At 35.9% G+C, this 19,815-nt stretch overlaps 1 protein-coding gene across 2 annotated transcripts in view; it reads left to right on the plus strand.

The window, feature by feature from the left end:
- Window positions 1-19,815, plus strand: part of LOC120516852 (exportin-1) — a 131,950-nt gene that overhangs the window by 87,994 nt on the left and 24,141 nt on the right. For both annotated transcript variants that reach the window (XM_039738817.1, XM_039738818.1), the window contains exons 12-17: window positions 2,841-3,038; window positions 3,150-3,288; window positions 3,376-3,557; window positions 3,644-3,800; window positions 17,551-17,714; window positions 18,148-18,282. In XM_039738817.1, coding sequence (XP_039594751.1) covers window positions 2,841-3,038; window positions 3,150-3,288; window positions 3,376-3,557; window positions 3,644-3,800; window positions 17,551-17,714; window positions 18,148-18,282 — 975 coding nt within the window. The remainder of the gene's footprint in view (window positions 1-2,840; window positions 3,039-3,149; window positions 3,289-3,375; window positions 3,558-3,643; window positions 3,801-17,550; window positions 17,715-18,147; window positions 18,283-19,815) is intronic.

Below are 19,815 nucleotides of genomic sequence, written 5' to 3' on the forward strand. Positions count from 1 at the left end.
ATCAAAGTAAAAATGAAACTTGTATTTTTGCTATTATAAACTGCTAGTCTTAAATGGAAAACACTTCTATATCTCTACACCTTCCCCATGTTATCAGATCGGCTTTAAATGCCATTCAGTTTTTTCCTAAATCAAGTGAATATTCTTGTATATGTTTCGTTTTTTGTAACAAAATCTGTTTGTTATAATTTAGACCAATTATGGTGATTAATATTTGTAAATAGCAGTTAGTGGACATATTGACATTAAGTGCAATTTAATGCTTTATTACATACTAGACATTAAGCCCGTTACAATAACGGGCGCTAGATCAGTAGTGCATAAACATTAGTAGGAACAGTCTATATTAAATGGCAAGGGACCTTGTATGGGCTGTAATATGCGTCACTGTATTGTGTGCCTTTAATTTTCTCTCTCAGTAATACTGGTTTGTATTTCCGTATAATGCCTGTAATTTTGTCGGAAAGTAATACAGTGGAACCGAAGTAATTTCCCCCATAGGATTGTATGTAAATACAATTCATCCGTTCCAGATCATATGAACTGTATGTAAATATATATTTTTTAAGATTTTAAGCATAAATATAGATAATTATACCATGGAATGCACAGCGTAATAGTAAACTAAATGTAAAAACATTGAATAACACTGAGAAAACCTTGAACAACAGAGAAAACTAACACTGCAAGAGTTCACGCTATAGCCTTACGACCCGCTCGCTAAAAACACCTTTTTTAATGAGTTTTAAGCACAGGAAAAAAAATGAACATTTGAAAAATCCGTAATCTAATAATCAACCAAGAAAAGTAACATTGCAACAATGCACGCGTGCGCCTGTTTGTGTGTGCGTGCGTGTCTGTCTCTGTAGCGGGTGTGTGCATGTCTGTCCGTCTCTCTCGTGGGCCCGCTTGCCTGCGTGCGCGCCTGCCTATCTCGTGCGTGTGTGTCTGTCTCTCGCGTGGGTCTGCCTGTGCGTGCGTGTCTGTCCGTCCGTCTCTCGCGTGCGTCTGTCCGTCTCTCGCGTGGGCCTGCTTGCCTGCTTGCGCGCGTGCGTGTGTGTGCGTGTCTGTCCGTCTCTCGCGTGGACCTGACTGTGTGTGTGTGTGTGTGTGTGTCTGTCGCGTGCACGCACCTGTGTGTGTCTCTCTCTCTCTCTCTCTGCACACACAGGGAATGCACAGGAAGAGACTGAACATGTGCCGTGTGGCCCCGCGCATGCACACTTCACCAGAAGACACACGGACACTGGACGCACACAAGGGTTTTATTAAAGAGGATGATAAGACACAGACTTGCACACTGTCTTATGTATATTTTTCATACTGTAAACAAGATCAGGGATGTCTGTAGCAACTAAAGTAGCTCAGGATACACACACACACACACACACAGATATAGATATATATCCACACACAGAGAATAATGAACAATACTTGAGACTAGTTACAATCTATAATTCATCTGTTCATAAATATTGTGTTCAAATAGTGTATTATGATGTGTTAAGAGCTTGGGGTATACTATAACTTGTAAATATGAGAGTTTCATTTGGTGTGTTAAGCATTAAGGAAGCCTTGTACTGAAGTGTGCAACACTGAAAGATATGTCCGCCACTTAAGCCATGAAAGTGAAGTTACATATTGCAAAGAGATTTATAACAACTTTACTGGTGCTTTGTAAGTGTTAAGACCTAAAGTAGCCTTTGTTAAAGCCTCACTACATAATATAATATGTGCCTAATCCAAAGTTTTAAAATATAAGAAAATTTAAGTTTAAGAATGCTATACCTGTGGTTGATGCACTCTAATAATATGATAAAATGAAGTTAATGTGCATATTTTAGAAACCTTGATGACTATTGCTAAGCGTCTCTGTTTAAGATTAATGCTCTAGTATGCATCTATCTATCTTTAGCCTTAATCGCAATTCATTTTGAACATAATTCATACATCACAGTGCACTTGATGACTGGGTTTAAGGCAAATTGCATTTGAGTGTGCTGTAATGTTGAAGTGCTTGATGTTTCTGATATTTTTTCCAAGTTGCAGTGTTCTATTTATGTTCATTTTCTTAAAAAAAGGTTAAATCTAAATAAGTGAATGAGTGAAACTTTTTACTTGGACCTATTTTGACCATGGATAAATAATTAAAATGTCATTTTTGGTCTTCAACACTTATATCTTGATGCAGCTTTTTTCAAAGAACTATTTTTATGTTTATTATAATAAACCAAAAAACTATTTTAAATGAATGACATTTTTCCAGAAAAACTATTTTGAGGGCAAGAATTAGTATGAAATGTAATGAATAATCTATTACTAAAATTAATAGAGAAACTTAAATTTACTCATTTGTGTATGAATATCCTATTCATTGTTGTGGCTCAGAAGATAGAAGGTTAAGAAGACATTCAATACTTTTGAAGGAGTTTGGAAATATTAGAAGAAATGTTTTTTTTAATTCAAAAAGTTTTAATTACTCATCTTGGAATTATCAAGATAAAAGAAATAACCTAATTTTTAAAGAAATCATTCTTGGCCATATCTTCTTGATAGTGCTGTGAAGAATGATCAGCTGTCTGTGTGCAGGCGATGCCTTGAAATAAACTGAACTTGATTTTAAATTTCTCTTAAGATTTTACAGATTGTATTCTTTTCTTTTTCACAAGATGGTTTGATACACTTTTACTTGAGAACTGTTAAAGCATAGTGATTTACATTTTAGAAGACTCTAGTTGAAATTAATGTGTTTTGTTCCCCGTGTGTGTGTGTGTCTGTGTAGGAGTCAAATGAATTGTTTTGTGTGGAGTTCTTAAATCTGTTTACATAATTTGAAACAGGCTCTTCATTACATGCTGTTGGTCTCTGAAGTAGAAGAAACTGAAATATTTAAGATTTGTCTGGAATACTGGAATCATTTGGCAGCAGAGCTCTATAGGGAGAGTCCATTTTCAACAACGGCCTCACCATTGCTGTCTGGAACTCAACATTTTGATGTACCACCAAGAAGGCAACTATATTTACCAGTACTGTCTAAAGTGAGTGTTGTTTCAGAAAATTGCATATAGTAAAATAACACTGTTATTCCACTTACAATGTTCTGTTTTAAAGTGCCACAGAAGTCAGATTTTTACTTTCTGAATTTTAAGGTGCGTCTGCTTATGGTAAGTCGAATGGCCAAACCAGAAGAAGTATTAGTTGTTGAAAATGACCAAGGAGAGGTTGTAAGAGAGTTTATGAAGGATACAGATTCAATCAACTTGTATAAGAACATGAGGGAAACGCTTGGTTAGTACAAATCTAAATATATCTTGTGCACGCATGGGATGTTTTGTTGTTTTTTTTCCAAAACTCATTGTTTGTTTTCCATTTTAGTATACCTGACACATTTGGACTATGCAGATACAGAACGTATTATGACAGAAAAGCTGCATAACCAGGTGAATGGTACAGAGTGGTCTTGGAAAAATCTGAATACTCTCTGTTGGGCTATTGGCTCAATAAGTGGAGCGATGCATGAAGAGGATGAAAAGAGGTTCCTTGTTACAGTTATAAAGGTAAGGAAAACTCCAGAAATTTGGTCATTAATTTTTTCTATACATAAAAAATTTGTTCTAATATTTTTTATGGTCTTTTTTCTTAGGATCTTTTGGGACTGTGTGAGCAGAAGAGAGGGAAAGACAACAAAGCAATTATTGCTTCAAATATAATGTATATTGTAGGTCAATATCCAAGGTTTCTTAGAGCGCACTGGAAGTTTCTTAAAACAGTAGTCAACAAGCTCTTTGAATTTATGCATGGTGAGTTTTTCTTTCTCTCTCTCTCTCTCCTTGTAATGTTCAATGTGTTAATTACCATACAAATAATTGCAGATCTATACTTGAAAGTAGGGTACAAAGTTGGTATAGTAACTATCCCTCACTGCACCTTACATAATGTAATGACAAACCCCCAAAAAAGATGCTCTGAGGTCAATGGGGGGTGTGTACATTTGCTTTAATTTCCTGGTTATTCACAGAAACCTGGTTTCTAAAATGCCTTGTAAACCCTTATTCCAATTAGAGAAACTGGGTTATTGGTCTTTGAGAAGCCAGGGTAGTAAGATTTTTCTGTAGGTAACCCATTTGTTTGATTGTATAACTTTTAAATAGATTATAGTTGGGAATATTGTAGTCTGTGCATGTCTGTTGCGCGTTTTTTTTCCACTTTCAAGCTTCAGACATGCTTTCAGAAGCCACAAGTTAAAGTACCTGAGGCAAATGCTTTGGCAATTGCATTATTCCTTCCGCCGGCTGAAATCTATCTGTTTTTCAGACATCTCCAAATTTATGTTGGTGAGTAAAGTGCATTAAAAAGTTAACCTAACAAAACACTTAGTTTATTGAAGCAAAAATACCTCCATCATTATTTCAGCACCAAGTCTCAGTCATGCAGCCAGTGTAGAAAAGTGTGCTGCATTCCAATGACAGAAAAATTATTAAAGTGATACTTGAATCAATTTGCTTAAGGTATGTTGAAGTGTGATCGACAATACATCAGCAGTCAATATCCATCATTGGTGGCTCATGTTGATGATGATTAAAGGTGATGACTGTTTTTTCACACCACATGAAGGACTAAATATTTTTAAAACACAAGAAAATGTATTACAAGCTAAATGTTTTCGCATTCACAGCGGCTGATGAGGTAGCCCAGGTGTGAATATGGGATGGGGTTGTTAAGTGCAACGTTTTTACAATGGCATTAATTTGTAAATTGTTGTACGCTAGTGCATAGCACTTCACCTTCCATTGCAGTATAAGCTCAATTAGCAACTTGGAGGAGAATATTTTAGTAAACCGACTGTTTTAAAAGATTGTGTTCAGATGTGGTCTTTTTGTATTAACATTGTATTTTGATTATTATTTTTTTTTTGATCCGATTAAGACTCCACAAATGATTTTATATTGTCAAACACCTTTAATTGAGCACTGATTGTGATATGTATAAACTTGCATTAAAATTTGTCATGCTTGGGCCTCACTGAATTTTTAAAAAGCTTGCCCTTGGTTTCCTTTTTCCTCTGTTAAATGGGTCCTTGTGTTAATGAAGAAATGGTTTTGGCCTGAAAAGCAAGTTTAATTGGTAGTACTAGCCATCTGGACTAGAGAATTTTTCTACCCCTGCACTTTGTGATTAACTGTACAGTGGTTCAAGGAAGAAAGTGAAATTATTAGCAATTACTTTTATGTGCTTAGTCAGGCTTGAATGTACATGCAACATGGTGATGCACAGCCAAAACGTCAAGCTTGTTGTTTCCTAAGTAAGAGTAAAACTTTATCTGTGATTTGAAGAATATACTGTTATTTATAATTCAGTGAATTAGCTGGTCTCAAAATCTTTACACCTTGGTGAGCTTCACCAAAAATGTGCAAAAGGTATTTTTCCTCTATCTTCTGTATTTGGGAATTAGCTGAAACCAGGTACTAATTTAGATACATGAATAGGACTTTATTTGACTTATTTCTCCACAGGGGAAGTTTGGCTTTTTACAGGAGCCCTTTTAAATAAAAAAAAATTACATAGGTAGATAAGTAAATAAATGCGCATGCACAAACATACAGACACACAAATACACTCTCACTTTGGTCTGAACACATATCAGAATGACTTAAAAAGCAAGAAGATTAAAAACACAGAACACCTCTGACTTGTCAGTCCCAGTAAGGCCTTATGCAGACTTATTGCTGTTGGTATAAAGAAACCCCAGTAGTGCAGCATGTTTATAATGGCACTCAGTTTTATTTGAACTCTATTTTGCTACTACCTCTACGGGGTCCAGAGTGTGTCTTATAACTGAGCACCAGCCCAGCATAAAATTGCACTGGCCATCACAAAGTTATAAAAGATGTGAAGTATGTCACTACCCATATTAATGGAATGCAGTCTCCTAAACAAAGAGCCTGTTTTGCCCTTTCTTATATAGTTCCTCTGTGCCAGTCCAACCTATCATTATTGTGGACCTCCAAATACATGTAAGAGTGGTCCAATTCTCTATCCAGCAAAAAAGAAATTCTCTACCTATTATATACTCTCATATCCCCTTCATCAAAAAACCACAAAAAGTGCAGAATCACCTGAGAATTTCTGCAAATGACATGACCTGATGTTTGCAAGTGGCATGACCTGGTGTAGCACTAGGCAATACTGACAGAAATTCAACATCACAATATTTACCCACTATATCATGATGATATGATATTTATCAGTATTTAAATGTTAGTGAAGGTAATACTGTGCCTCCAAAGCACCAGTGCTCATGTGTCGACAAGGGTGTATTGCAAACTTTACACTGTATTTCAAATTTTAACCAGACAAATTTCCAGAAAAAGCATTTGCTTTTATTTACTTATTTTAAAACAATCTTAATATTTTGCAGACATTGTAACACTGTAATAAAAGCAATTATCAAATGATGGAACTTTTACTGAATACCACTTAAAAATCTCTCTATTATAAAAGAAAAATCTTGAGACGAGACTATTGCCAAGAGATTTTTTTTTTAAGTTGGTAGACGGGGTCCTGCCCTCCTCTCATCCATTTCCTGTTAACGGCCTATGCCCATGGTCATCTCACCTCTCATTGGTGTGAATGCTTTTATCAGACAGTTCCTGCGCTCTCAGCTCTTATAAATGCTTACATTTTCCTCACTTTTAAGTTCCCAATAATTAGAAGACTTTTATCCAAATCTTGAATAATTTCATCCCAAAGGGTTGTCAACAGAAGAAATGAATACACAGGCAATCCTAGCACAGAGAACTGATGAACTCAAATGAATTAACACGAAAATTGTTTAAATGCGTATCAATAGACTATACTGAAACAGTTGGTGGTGATGGTGTGGAAGATGAAAACATCAACTTACAATATCCCATCGAATATCAGTTGGCGAGCGAAGCAAGCAGGGGGGCAAAGCCCCCTAGTATTTTAAATGTACAAAACTGCACAAAACAACCCACTAAACTGCTCACTCAAATAGATACTTTAGTTCACTCTATTGACTTTTCAGGGATTTCAAATATGTAAACAATATGTACAAAACAGTTTAGAGGGGTGTGGCAATCCAACGCCCGACTCGTCCGACACGGGTAAATTGACCGTCGGACAAGCGTGTTTTTCTTGGTTTCAGTTGTCCGTGGACAAGTGCAATTTTCTGGAGAAAAAAGAATTATATGTGCTGTGCAGGGCACATTTTGACCACTACTTTCAAATTGTAAACATTTGGATACGTACTTCGTGCGGAAACAGTCTACTTAGGTATGTTCTTCATGTCTCAAATTGGTATTCGATATTGTTTACAAAATGACGGCTGATTTTTCAAAGGGAATCACTCTTGTGGTCTTACATAAGTATTTTGCCCTACTATTTACACGCTTGGAGATGCGGTCATTTTTTTCATGCTGACATTACGATGTAATTTGATGATTTTTCATTATAATCGATAACTAACTTTTATATATTATTGATAAAATTAATTTTTTCTACATAAAAATGTGGTCATTTCACCTACAATGCAATTGTTTTCGCCGCATAAAGCTTGTTAGGCAGTTAATCTTTACTGAAATTATGCGATTTCGCGTAGGTTGTGATATATTGAGGAGTTAAATTTATTGCGTGACATCAATTTTGATGAGCTGTCTATAGATCGTTTTTGATTAGAGAATTTTTCATATAAAACAAGTTGGTTTCGCGCTGTCAGTTTATTAAAAATAAAGATGAAAACATTCTAACGGTTTCCAAATGTTATGAAATATCAATAAAAACCTTCACTTGGACGCGATTATTTTTTTCCCGACAACATCGGTAATATTTACTTCTTTGGAAATGTACCATCTTGTGGAATTTCTAATACGACATTAGGAATTACCTGCGTAACCCATAATGCACTGCAGTAAGCACGTTGTTCTTTCTACATGCGTGTTGCTGAAACTGAAGCAAGTAGCATCGCGGATGAGAAATGGATCATTGCTTGATTAAAACTGGCACAACAGGCCCTGAAAAACCTACGGGAGTGTATTAAGGCGATGGTGAAAAAAATATGGTCACAGTGAAGACAAAAAAAAAATTTAAATGTCGAGATTAAAGTCGACATGTTGACTTTTTATTCTCGACATTTCCACTTTATTGTCGTAGTTTATTTTATCAGTAGAATGTTGCAAACTAAATTTCATCTTAAAATGAATGTTTCATTTACTTGATTTTCTTATACCCCGTCATAAATTAATGTTGCACATTAAATGCTTTATATTGTGTTCCCCGACCCAGTTGTTAATCTCTGTGCGCTTCTTAAACTGACTTCCTCTTGCACTGAGGAAGCGCTGGCAGCAATCGCCGCACATTGACTAAAAGATATTCCTGCTCAATGAACATTCAGAATACTAAGATAAATACTTGATATCATTTTTCACGATGAAATGCATTAAAGCATGTATTAGACATGGGTGGCGGGGGGCACGGTGGCGTGGCTGTAGTGCTGCTCCCTTGCATTAAGGGCTCCCAAGGTGTATGTTCAGTGTAGAGAAGTTTATGGTAGGTGTGACAAGGCTCCATAAAACTGAATATTTGAATGGGTATCGCACAGGTTTAACTGAAATATTGTGTAAATGTTGGGTTCGTGATCTGGAGGTCGGAGACACGAAAGCAGAATTCAGTGGATGTTTTTCTGAGCAGGCTTTCTTTATTGCATGTTTGCTGTGTCCGTCTTACGTACTAAACCCCCAGTTCCTATCCTTTGTCTTTCTTCATATAACCAATCGCCACACTGACCTCAGTTTTCAGAACTTTAAAAAAAACTTTCATTATACATGTTTAATTATGCCATCCATTCAGAAGTCTAAGCTTATAACTAGTTTTAATTTCACAAATAGGTTTATCATGTGGTGATTGGTTATGTGCAGAAAGAAAGGATAGGAACTGGGTTTTAGTACGTCAGATAGAGACATGAGTCTAAAAGTAAGAAAAAAGTTGGTTCAATTGAAAAAGCATTTTCTAAAGCTGAACGCTCAGAGGTTGAGCGTTATTCTAGGCTGTTCAATACTGCTTCTTTAGAAGAGTTTGACCCACGACCAGCTATGGAATTCTGGCTGTCACCTGGCAACAGGCACATCACTCATAAAAAACCTGAAAAGTCATCAGCATCCACTTCTGCAGGACCATCAGTCCAGGAACCATGCAGTTCAGCTCAAGCAGAAATAAACAGCATTCAGCTGTGCTGTCTGAGATAGTAACGATTCTTGGGGGAGAAGATGTTGCAAGACAAAAGCCGAAGACCATGGCAGAAAATGAATCGGAACAGTGTTCTGTTATATAACTGTAATATGTGAAACAGAACTAGTGTAGCTATAATGAAGGCATTGTTTATTAGCCAGTTAAAATAAGGGAATCTTTTATATAATGTTCTAGAGCAAGGTGGCAAAATACTACTCCCTGAAAGAACTTTTTTCAGTTTTAAAATGGAAGGCAGTTTTGGTATCAATAAAAGAGATCAGAAAAAATAAACTATTTTTCACTTTTGTTATTTGTTTATGGGCAAGTGAATTTAACTGGCCGGACAAGTGGATTTTCTAAGTTTACTTGTCCGTGGACAAGTAGAAAAAAATTTGATTTCCACACCCCAGGTATACAAAAAAAGTAGTGCAAATAAAACTTAAGTATATGGCTATTCACAAAGTGTGTGTTCTACTTGATGTAGACTTGCAGGAAACACTATTATATACCCCTGGTCCTTATATACTTATATCAAACCACAAATAATCATAACTGTGCAAACCTTTATTGAATATCTCTTAGTACACTATACATTTTTAAACAAATTTTTAATTTTCCTGCAAAACATAGAATAATAACCCATTACAGTCATACTATGCTATGCAGCACAGCAATCGCAGACCACAGTTAACTTTTTTGTGATCACTGCAGCATGGCTCCTAGCACATTGAGAAGCAGTCAGTTTTGCTTAGTTTAGTTTTTTTTTTTTTTTTTCCTTAGTTTTTCAGTTCAGTCACACTGGACAAGTGAGGCACCATCTTGAGTTTTTGTCCAGGTTTTTTTGTATAAGTAGCAGTTCCAGGAGACAAGACTTGTGCTGTTTCACTATGCGCAGGTGTTGCAGCTCCTTGAGCAGCCCCCCCTTATCTTACTCCTCCAGATGTGAGCTCTGCCCTTCTACAATTACTTGCCTACAACATTCCTGATCTGGTGTGGAAGCATCGCTCAGAAATGCCTCACTCTGTGTTATTCATTTGTCTCCCTGCTGCCTTCCTTGAGACTGGCGGCACCCAGCATCAAAGCAGTGCTACTTGTTCCAGTGTGGTTACCCATTCTTTTTTAGATCCACATCCCTAACGCGGCTTTATAAATGCACTGAAATTAACTGCATATTGTTTATTAGTTTAATGCATCTGATTGTAATTAATCTGTAACAATATAGTGGTCCACAGAATGGTCAAACTATTCCAAATACCATAACTGCTTTAGTGTTACTCTTGCTGCACCTCGGATCCCACATCGGATCATCTTTTTCCATATTGCTCTGACTGCACCCCTCGGGAGTATTTAAATGACTGTATCTGAGTGTGAATCAGCAGCTGATCGGAAAGAAAATTATGTATACAGCATCAAGCACACGCTACCTCAGCCATGCTGTCTGTTGAACTGCTCTCATATGACAAATGCTTCAGAGCCTTTCCTGTACTGACCTCGCAGTTCAGAAACCGTTTCATCCCAAGAACTATAAATGCACTCGGTCCATCAAGTGCTCCTTGTAGAACTGTTTGTACTTATTAGTACAATCACCTCACTGTAAACTTGCACTACAGTTATAATGCACAACCTGAGCCACTTTATAAAGCACGTATTTATATATGATGATGATATAATTTTTAAGATGAAATGCAGCAAAATAGGTTTATTATATTATATAGATAAAACTTTAACTACATGGTGCTGCAGCACCAGCGAGCCGCTATTCCTGCCCCGCGCTGTATTTTTGCTGATGCGACACTGGAAGGATGGATGGATAGAATAATTAAACATGTACTACAAAGATATTTCGATGTTCCTTAAGTTTTGAAGAATCCGCGTTCTAAGCTTACAGATGGCTTAACATCTGTTACAGAGCTGTTTGTTTGGCGACTGGCTTTTTGGAGAAAAAAGTAAGGGCAGGAATTGGAGGTTAGTACGTTTGAATGAGACAGTACTGCTACAATAAAGTATTTCATCGAAGGTAGCACACGCCGCAGCAAGCATCTTGCATGAGACATGAACAATCACTGCGCCACCGTGTTCCCATGTTTAATAACATGCTTTAACTCCTATCATCATGAAAATATCACGCATATTTCTCAGTATTTTAATTATTAATCCATTATTCAGCCCGATTATATCCCGGTCACAGGGGTCTGCTGGGGCCAATACCAGCCAGCACAGGGCGCAAGGCAGGAAACAAACGTCAGGCAGAGCGCCAGCCCACTGCAGTTTAATTATTCAGAGAGCAGTAATATCACAAATTTAATGGAAATGGATTCTGTGTCCTGTTGGAGGAAGAGAAAGCCCGGAAGCACATGGCAATTCACACACACACAGAGCACATAGAAGATCAAATACAAAGCATTTAACGTGCTACTTTAGTTACGATGGGATTGAGAAACTAGTAAATTAAATGATTTTAAGATTTAAGTTTGTGATGTTCTACTTTAATGACAAACTAGATGATTAAACTTGACATTTCATGCTTCCCCCCTTGTGCCTTTTTTTTTTTTTTTTTTCTCTCTGTATCCTAATAAGCTTTCATATGACACTCGGACGGTGGGTTACGACTCACCTTTTTCACAGCGACTTTGATGTCTGACAACTTTTTTTTATTTCGGGCACTTATGCGACTTGAACATGAGCTTTCGAGTTTCTCTGACATGCTATGTCACTCAACTTCCTTTTGTTTATACCACTGTTTAAACCAACAAATAGTAAGTTTTTCTTTGCCTCCACTTGGCATTCGCTGAAATTCTATTTTCCCTCTTGCTTTTGCCATTGCCTTTTCACTAAAGGCTGAGCTTAAAGGGCTATGTATATTGATTTGCATATTCAAAGAGGCATAATTCTGGGAGGAGTTGGGGTGGGAAAGCAGGCATGTGCGTTACTTTTCACGCTGACCGGGATTTATGTAGCGGAAGAACGTGGAAGTTGGCGTACGCACAGATTTATGCATTTTTTTTGTGCATAAGCACATTTCCGCTTTTGTCATAACGCCATGTTATAGTGTGAATTCTGCGCACAGTGTTATACATGAGGTCCCTGGGGCTTAAGGCATGTTGAGCAGGTTTTTAAATCTCTCATTACACCATATAAATGTGACACATTTCCTTAGCAATGTGCTGTTATAGCATTCGAAATTTTGCTTTTTTTTTTTAATTTATTTTTATTTTTTTTTTTTGTTGTCCTACAGACATCCCCTGGTGTATGACTTGGTGATTGTAAACTGGCCTACAGTTTGTTTCACTTTTCTGTCGTGCTACATTTCAATAGATGCTGCAGCTTGCCATTTTAGACACTCACAGTGTATACTAGTGTGGTTGCTCTTGAGGTGTACAAAAAGGTTGCTTGTGTTGCTGAACTTTACATCCATGTGCCTCATACAAAGTTTACATATTACATTAATTTGGCCTGTAATTTAAAAAATGTTGTTCTTTGCTAGCAGTGTATATTTCTCCACCTTGTTACTAATCAAAGCAGTGGTAACCCTTTTGTTTTGCAAGTGTGCACATACACCTGAGAGTATGTTCTAAGCTGTTGAGTTTGTGTCGCACATAGGGAGTGAATGTATAGTATTACGACTTATTTAAGAGCTAACCTATCTACCTTAGTGCAGCCGTTATTTCTCTTGGTTGGGAAACTGATTTATTTTTTAAGTATTCACCGATACCGTTGTTGTGCAGCTGGAAGATAATAGTATTTGTTTATGTCCACCTGTCAACTTCACTGTTAACAATCAAATACGACTGATAAACTCAAAATTGAACAAAATTTTTTTCCAAAGTAGGGTATGTTACATGGGCTTGATTACAACATTTTTAAAATGTCTCCGATTACACCGGAAAACAAAAATAAAATTAATGTGCATAAGTCAAATCAATATTGTTTTTAGTCTTTCAACATGGGATGCAATAATACAACAGGAATTTTGCTAAACACAGCAAGAACATTTTTCTTACTGGTATCCCTTTTTTAAGATGGCTAGCTCAGTGGCATAAAGGTATACAGGTCAAAAATCATTGAACATCTGCCACTGAGTAGGTGTTCTACTCTTTAGGGAATGTAAGTGGCAGATTTCTTTTGATGAACAGAAACCTCTCTCTGCATGTTCAGCTGTAAGCTTGTTTCTCGTTTCATTATCAATATGTGACAGTGCACTAAATGTCACACTCTTAAACTAGTGCATAGAGCTGAAAGGCTACTTCCTTGATATCTCAAAGTGGGGAACTGCACTTTGGGAAATGACCAGTACTTAAGTGGCTTGTCTGAATAAAACTGGTCTGTCCCAGGTATTTTTCCAGCTGTATGGCAGTGGCTACTGGAAAACCGCTCAGTGATGTTGGCTGCATGTTCATCTATAGTCTCATTAAACATTTGCTTCAAACTACTACTCTGCTGATACTTGCAGGGACTTTTGACAGGCAGTGCTGCATAATCTTGTGTGGCTGCCTTGGGGCGACACAATTCCTGCACCTCCAGCAACATTGTCTCTGGCCTTCTTGGCTGTGTAGATATTTGAAAAGCACCAATCCTTGAACCTAGAACAGGAAACATTTTTCTATTTATATGCATGCCAGTTTTATATCCAATCAATAGATAATTTTGATAATTTTTATTTAATTGAAGAGATTTCAAAACTGCTGCAAATTTAAGAAATTTTAGCATTTTTTTTTTTTTAATTCGCCACCCTAGAGAAGTAATTAAGAATACATTCTTCAAATTTATGTCCATATAGTCTTATGTTCAGGGCACAAATTTGTGAAAATGTTACTAAAAATACTTTCAAAAGAATATCTATCTGAGTGAGAATAAGATGTATTCCATTAAGTAACTTTTTTTTGGAACATTAAAATGGTGGACTGGGTTAGAAATGTGATCTTTCTTAGACAAAAACAAAAATGCAGAGTCCTCAATATTGATACAGACACCGTCGATAAAACCAACAAGTAAGTTTTATTTTTAGTGCTGATTTGCGGTGTGATACAGTAAATAATACAAATAAGACTGCCAATTATTTTGATAACTGATTAATCTGCCTATTTTGTCAATTAATTGATTAGTTGGATTGTAAACTTTTCACTAATTAAACAGATTTGTTTAAAATTTTCAGAAGTGTGTGTATGTGTGTGCATAAATGTGTGTTATATGTATGTATATATGTGTGTGTGTGTGTGTGTGTGTGTGTGTATATATATATATATATATATATATATATATATATATATATATATATATATATTATTTATATATATTATTTTTTTTAGATGAACTACTTATAGATATTTCATAAAATATATGTTTCTATATACATTTAAAATAGTAATAAACACAAATAAAACAGTAAGGAGCACTTCTGGCTCTGGTTGTGCAATGATCACACACACAAAATGTCCTTTAAAACAAAACGAGTTTCCTATAAATTAAACTTGCAACTTGGCTTATGTATTCAGAATCACATTAAGATGACACTTCAAAATTAAACCTGTAATTTTAAGTTAGTTTTTTCCTCAATTTCTGTGAAAGTGGTTTACTGACAAAGCATCGCATAAATATCTGACCACCAGAATATTCCACAATGGGAAAATCCGTTGCACCATCTGAGCTTTTATTAGTTGCTTCAACCCCTGCCAACCCCCAGCCCAAAAGTAAGTAAATCTGCAGTACGTTTGAACGACTATTTTCCTTTTGCAGCAAAACAAGTGGTTTCAATTGTGTAGAACACTGTTTTTCCTTTGTTATGTAATATGCCAAGTTTATTTTTATCTAAGTTCATAACGTTTTGCATCATAGTTTCTTTTTCGTGTCTGTGTGTGCCTGGACCATTGAGCGTTTATTTCATTGATTTAAACACAGTGACATCCAGGTATTTATTGTGTCCGAAACAAATCCTTCAATTACAAAAAGCTTAGAAGGTAATCTAACATTTTCAAATTAATATGTGGAAAATATTTAGTATAGTTCAAATTGAAATTTTTTTTAATTTAAATTTTAAGTAAGCCATCTTAGCATTTACTATTTAGTTTCCTCATTAAAAGAGCATGTGACCTAGAAAAAGCAAATAATCGCACATCAACGTGTGCTAATTTTAAATAAGCACATCACAGCCTATTAAATTTGTATTCCTTAAATTGATTTTGGTAAAATTCTTAAAACATTCAACCATTTTACACTCATCTATCACAGCATCTGCATCACTTCTCTTGGCAAAAACAACTCTGCTACTGCCCGCCGAAGTGTATGAGCAACACAGAAGAAGCTTGAGACTCCAGTATCATCATTTGACTGTCAAAAACAATTTAATGAGCAAGCAGTTCTGTTATTTTCCCTATCTTGGGGTTATCGTTTGGCATTTTTTTTCTCTCCTAGACAGAGACTGCTACAACCTTGGCTGATGCTGTGCACCACCAGAGGCATTTTTGCTGTGCTCATTGCTATGTTCTCTTTCAGTTTGCTGTCCGCAGGGCTTTGGTTTTAATCATCCATTATAAGAAAATTTCCATATCACAAAAATTTTTTTTTTTTGGGTGCATGTATGTTAATAGTATCAGTTATAGGTATCTGTGCAAAAGAATATGCACTGTATCAGACCAACATCCAATAGAGGTATCTGTATCATTGCAATTACAATATTTTAAACACACTTGCCTTTTGTTTGAAACCTTTGTGAACATACATGTGAGAATGTAGCTTACGATTAGGTATTCTGTAAAACATGCTACCTAAAATTTAAAGATTTTTATCTTTATACTGGCTCTACTAGTTTATTGCCCACAACTAACTCAGTATTACACTGTAGATTTTGGAGTGAAGTTTTATCTGTATGCTATCAACTTGTAGAAACCTTTACTCATTTATTTTTGATTACAAAACGTACAATTTTGCGCATGCATGAGGAAACGGGAAATGTGATTTTATGTTGACATATTAGCAAAATTGATGTCTTTGTGAATGGACTTGTATATGACTTGTGTGTAACAAGCATGTCTACCACTAAAATAATTTTACAAAGTTATTGACTGTTCAAACTGATTGGTGAGTCGATACAAACAAGGAGAGGACGGGACAGCCATGTCTTGTACTGTGTTTTCTTAGTGGCAGCATGAGGAAGAAAAAATTTTATCGGCTCAAGAGTGGTGAATGTCTGCCATTGTATCCATTTGATTAGCAGAATGTTAAGCATTTTGATGGATAAAGGGCACATCTCATAAGCCTAATCATTAATTTTTTTTTTATTATTAAAATGTTTTCAGTTTAAAACATATGCAAATATAGTTTACCAGTGTCTATTGAATGTTTTAGAACTATTTTATTAATAACCTGAAATAGGGTTTTAGTCATACTGTTTACTCCTGTATTGAGTTATTGATTGACAGACTTGGGTTCTAAGATTTGTATGTAGAATAGTATAAAGAAGCCAGCTATCCAAGGGGTTCATTTTGGAAATGAACAACTGAAAATCTAGCTGTTTCTCCATTGTTGGAGCACCATCTATTATCCCAAAGTTAAATTTTTTTCTTGTTTGCTAAAAAAAATGCATAATAGACATACAGTGTCAATAATGCTGAAACTAAAGAAGGTTAAGTTTTTGTTGCCACAACACCCATTGGGTGAATATGCTTAGAATGTCAAAGGAGACCAGATGCGTCAGGCAGATTTTGATCATGACCCTTTCCTCATAGGCAGTGTATATTACAGCGGTGGAGTATATGTAAGCAACACATTTTTTTTTTTTTTTGTCTGCACTTGCACACATTGTTGTCTTGCATCACTAACAGCGAATGATATAAATGTTATTGGAAAAGAACCAACTTGATACAGTAATCTGCTTTCAGTAATAATGTGGGTGTTGGGAACCTTTCTTTTAGTACCATGGAAGCAACATTGGCTGTTGGATGGGGTCATGAACAACCTTTTAATGTAGAGGGAATTTCAATTCATTATTCCCACACCTCTGCTGAAATACTCCAGTTCCCTGCCTATAACCAGTATGTAGAAAGCTGAAGCTTTTAAGTAAATGTTAAAAGGATGATTGACATGGTTTTATGATAATTTTGACACATATTTAAGATTATTGATAACTGTATATATGTTAAGTCCTATATTGCAAATAAGTTTAACTGTAAGAAGTTTAGTGAGAGGCTGTTTAAATGCTAACAATAGCGGTATGCTTAAATGTCCACAAAGTTATTGAAGACTTTTTTTTTTTTTTTTTTTCCTTTGTGGTTTGATCTTTAATCATTTTTTGAAATGTTTTGTTTTCAGAGACCCACGATGGTGTTCAGGATATGGCTTGTGATACATTTATTAAAATTGCCCAGAAATGTCGTAGACACTTTGTGCAGGTACAAGTGGGAGAAGTGATGCCTTTCATTGATGAAATTTTGAATAACATCAACACAATCATATGTGATCTTCAGCCACAGCAAGTACGATATACTGACTTTCCATCTTTTTATTAAAATGACCTTATCCATATGACCGTTGCATTCTTTGCCATTATGGAATCAAAGTGCCCTAATGAAGGGGAAACCTGCATGAGTCGCACTGCAGTTACCTTCCTGGGTACAACAGATTTTTTTTTTTTTTTTTTGTGGCAAGCTCTTTTGTATGGCCCATTCTTGAGTTGGTTTGTCAATGGAGATTGCATTGCATGTGTACTTGATTTTATGCACCAATTGTGTTCAAATACTTTTGGCCATGTAATGTAGGTAGGATTTGGCTTTTCGGATATTCATTTAAAAATATAAAAGGGTTGGGACTGCTGCATCAGTGTAATTCTTTGTTCACGTGGGTTGAGTGCTTTTCATTTGTTTTTCATATATATCATGGTACATATTAAAACTAAATATTTATTTCTAGGTTCATACATTCTATGAAGCTGTTGGTTATATGATTGGTGCACAGACTGACCAAGCTGTACAGGAACACTTGATAGAAAAATACATGCTTCTACCTAATCAAGTATGGGACAGCATTATACAGCAAGCAACAAAAGTAAGTAAAACTAAGTTGTACATTGAAGTTACATAGCTCTCTCTCTCCCTATTAAACCATTGTGCTACATTTTCTCTGTGAATGAAACTAATAGTATAACACCTTGGACTGCTCTCTGTCACCAAGTTGGAATGCGTTTTCAGCTTAGGTATCCTTGCCATGTTAAGCTCCCTTGCTACTGGTTTTTAAGCACCTATTTTCATGATGGAATGCCTGCTCATAGTTTCCATTCCTAACTGATGCAATTTTTTCAGTGCTTGTTACATTGCACTTCCTTACATGAGCGACCAATGGTTGCCAGAGCTTAGTTTCTTCATTATCACCTTGGTGTATAAAGTGACCTAAGACCACTTTATACCTTTTGGCATTAGGGGGACCCCTTGAGCATCTTATTTTAGTTCTCTTTTCAGATACATTGTGATGTTACAGTTTACACTTGCTTTTTGATGTTAAGCTGCTGGATTAAGTTATACCATTGCCATAAAGGGGCATAATTCATAGAAATATTCATAATTTTTTTGGCAGCATAACATTTTTTGCCAATGGAAGGCAGTGAAATACTGTCGGTTCATTTGGCTTAACACTGATCATTAAACTCGTCTAGTGTCTGACTCTAGCTTAACCGTAATAATAGAGTTCCAAGTCCACGTCGCACTTGAGGTTAACATCAAGGAACTTAAAACATTTTTGAAAGTGCTATTTGTTTCCTCTGGTTACCTTTAGGTAAGATGTAATTAGATTTTTGTAATTTTGTGACAAATAAACAAAAATAGAGGAATTGAGAAGTGGGAGAATACTTTTTCACAGTACTGTAAATTCCTTTTGAGGTATGATTTGTACCACTAACCCCGGGCAAACAACTAAACCCCGAGTTAAGGCAGGATTAGAAAACTGCTAGTTTAAAGCAGTTCAATATCTAAAATCTATCGGGCAACGTGACCAACGCTCGTCCTTTTATTGACCCCCACCACCAGTCCGAGCTTAGCATTAACAACAAGCCATATCACCAAATAAAGAAGAAGCAAAAGAACAAATATTTTACATATATAAAGAAAAACAAACAAATACATAGCAATCAAAACCCCCCCTCTCTGGTTTAAACACGCGATGTTCATAAATAAGAAAAAACAATGTCCAAATGGGTTTACTGTCCTTATTGTTCAGGGCAAAGAGAAACCCTACTGGAATACGCCGGCTGTCGAGCCGAAAACAACAAAGTTTAATCCTACCGGTCGAAGATATCCATCGTCGAAATCAAAGAAAGAGTCCGTCTTCAGACACGTGTCTCCCTTGTGTCGCTGAGTTCTTTAAAAAAAAAAAAAAATATTTTAAAATAAGTTTATAAAGCACAGAGAATTTATTAATTTAGGTATTTTTACAAGCCTTAAATTTTACACCGTTTGGCTTGCACTCTCTCTCAGGGGTGGGGATCGATCTGTTCTTAACATAATTCTTTTTTTTGTAAAAACTTGATTGCTATGTATTCATTGTAATAAAATTAATAAAAAAAAAAAAAGAACTTGTTCCAGTGGA

Source organism: Polypterus senegalus, chromosome 16 (assembly GCF_016835505.1).
Source record: "Polypterus senegalus isolate Bchr_013 chromosome 16, ASM1683550v1, whole genome shotgun sequence".
In the NCBI taxonomy this organism is placed as follows: Eukaryota; Metazoa; Chordata; class Cladistia; order Polypteriformes; family Polypteridae; genus Polypterus; species Polypterus senegalus.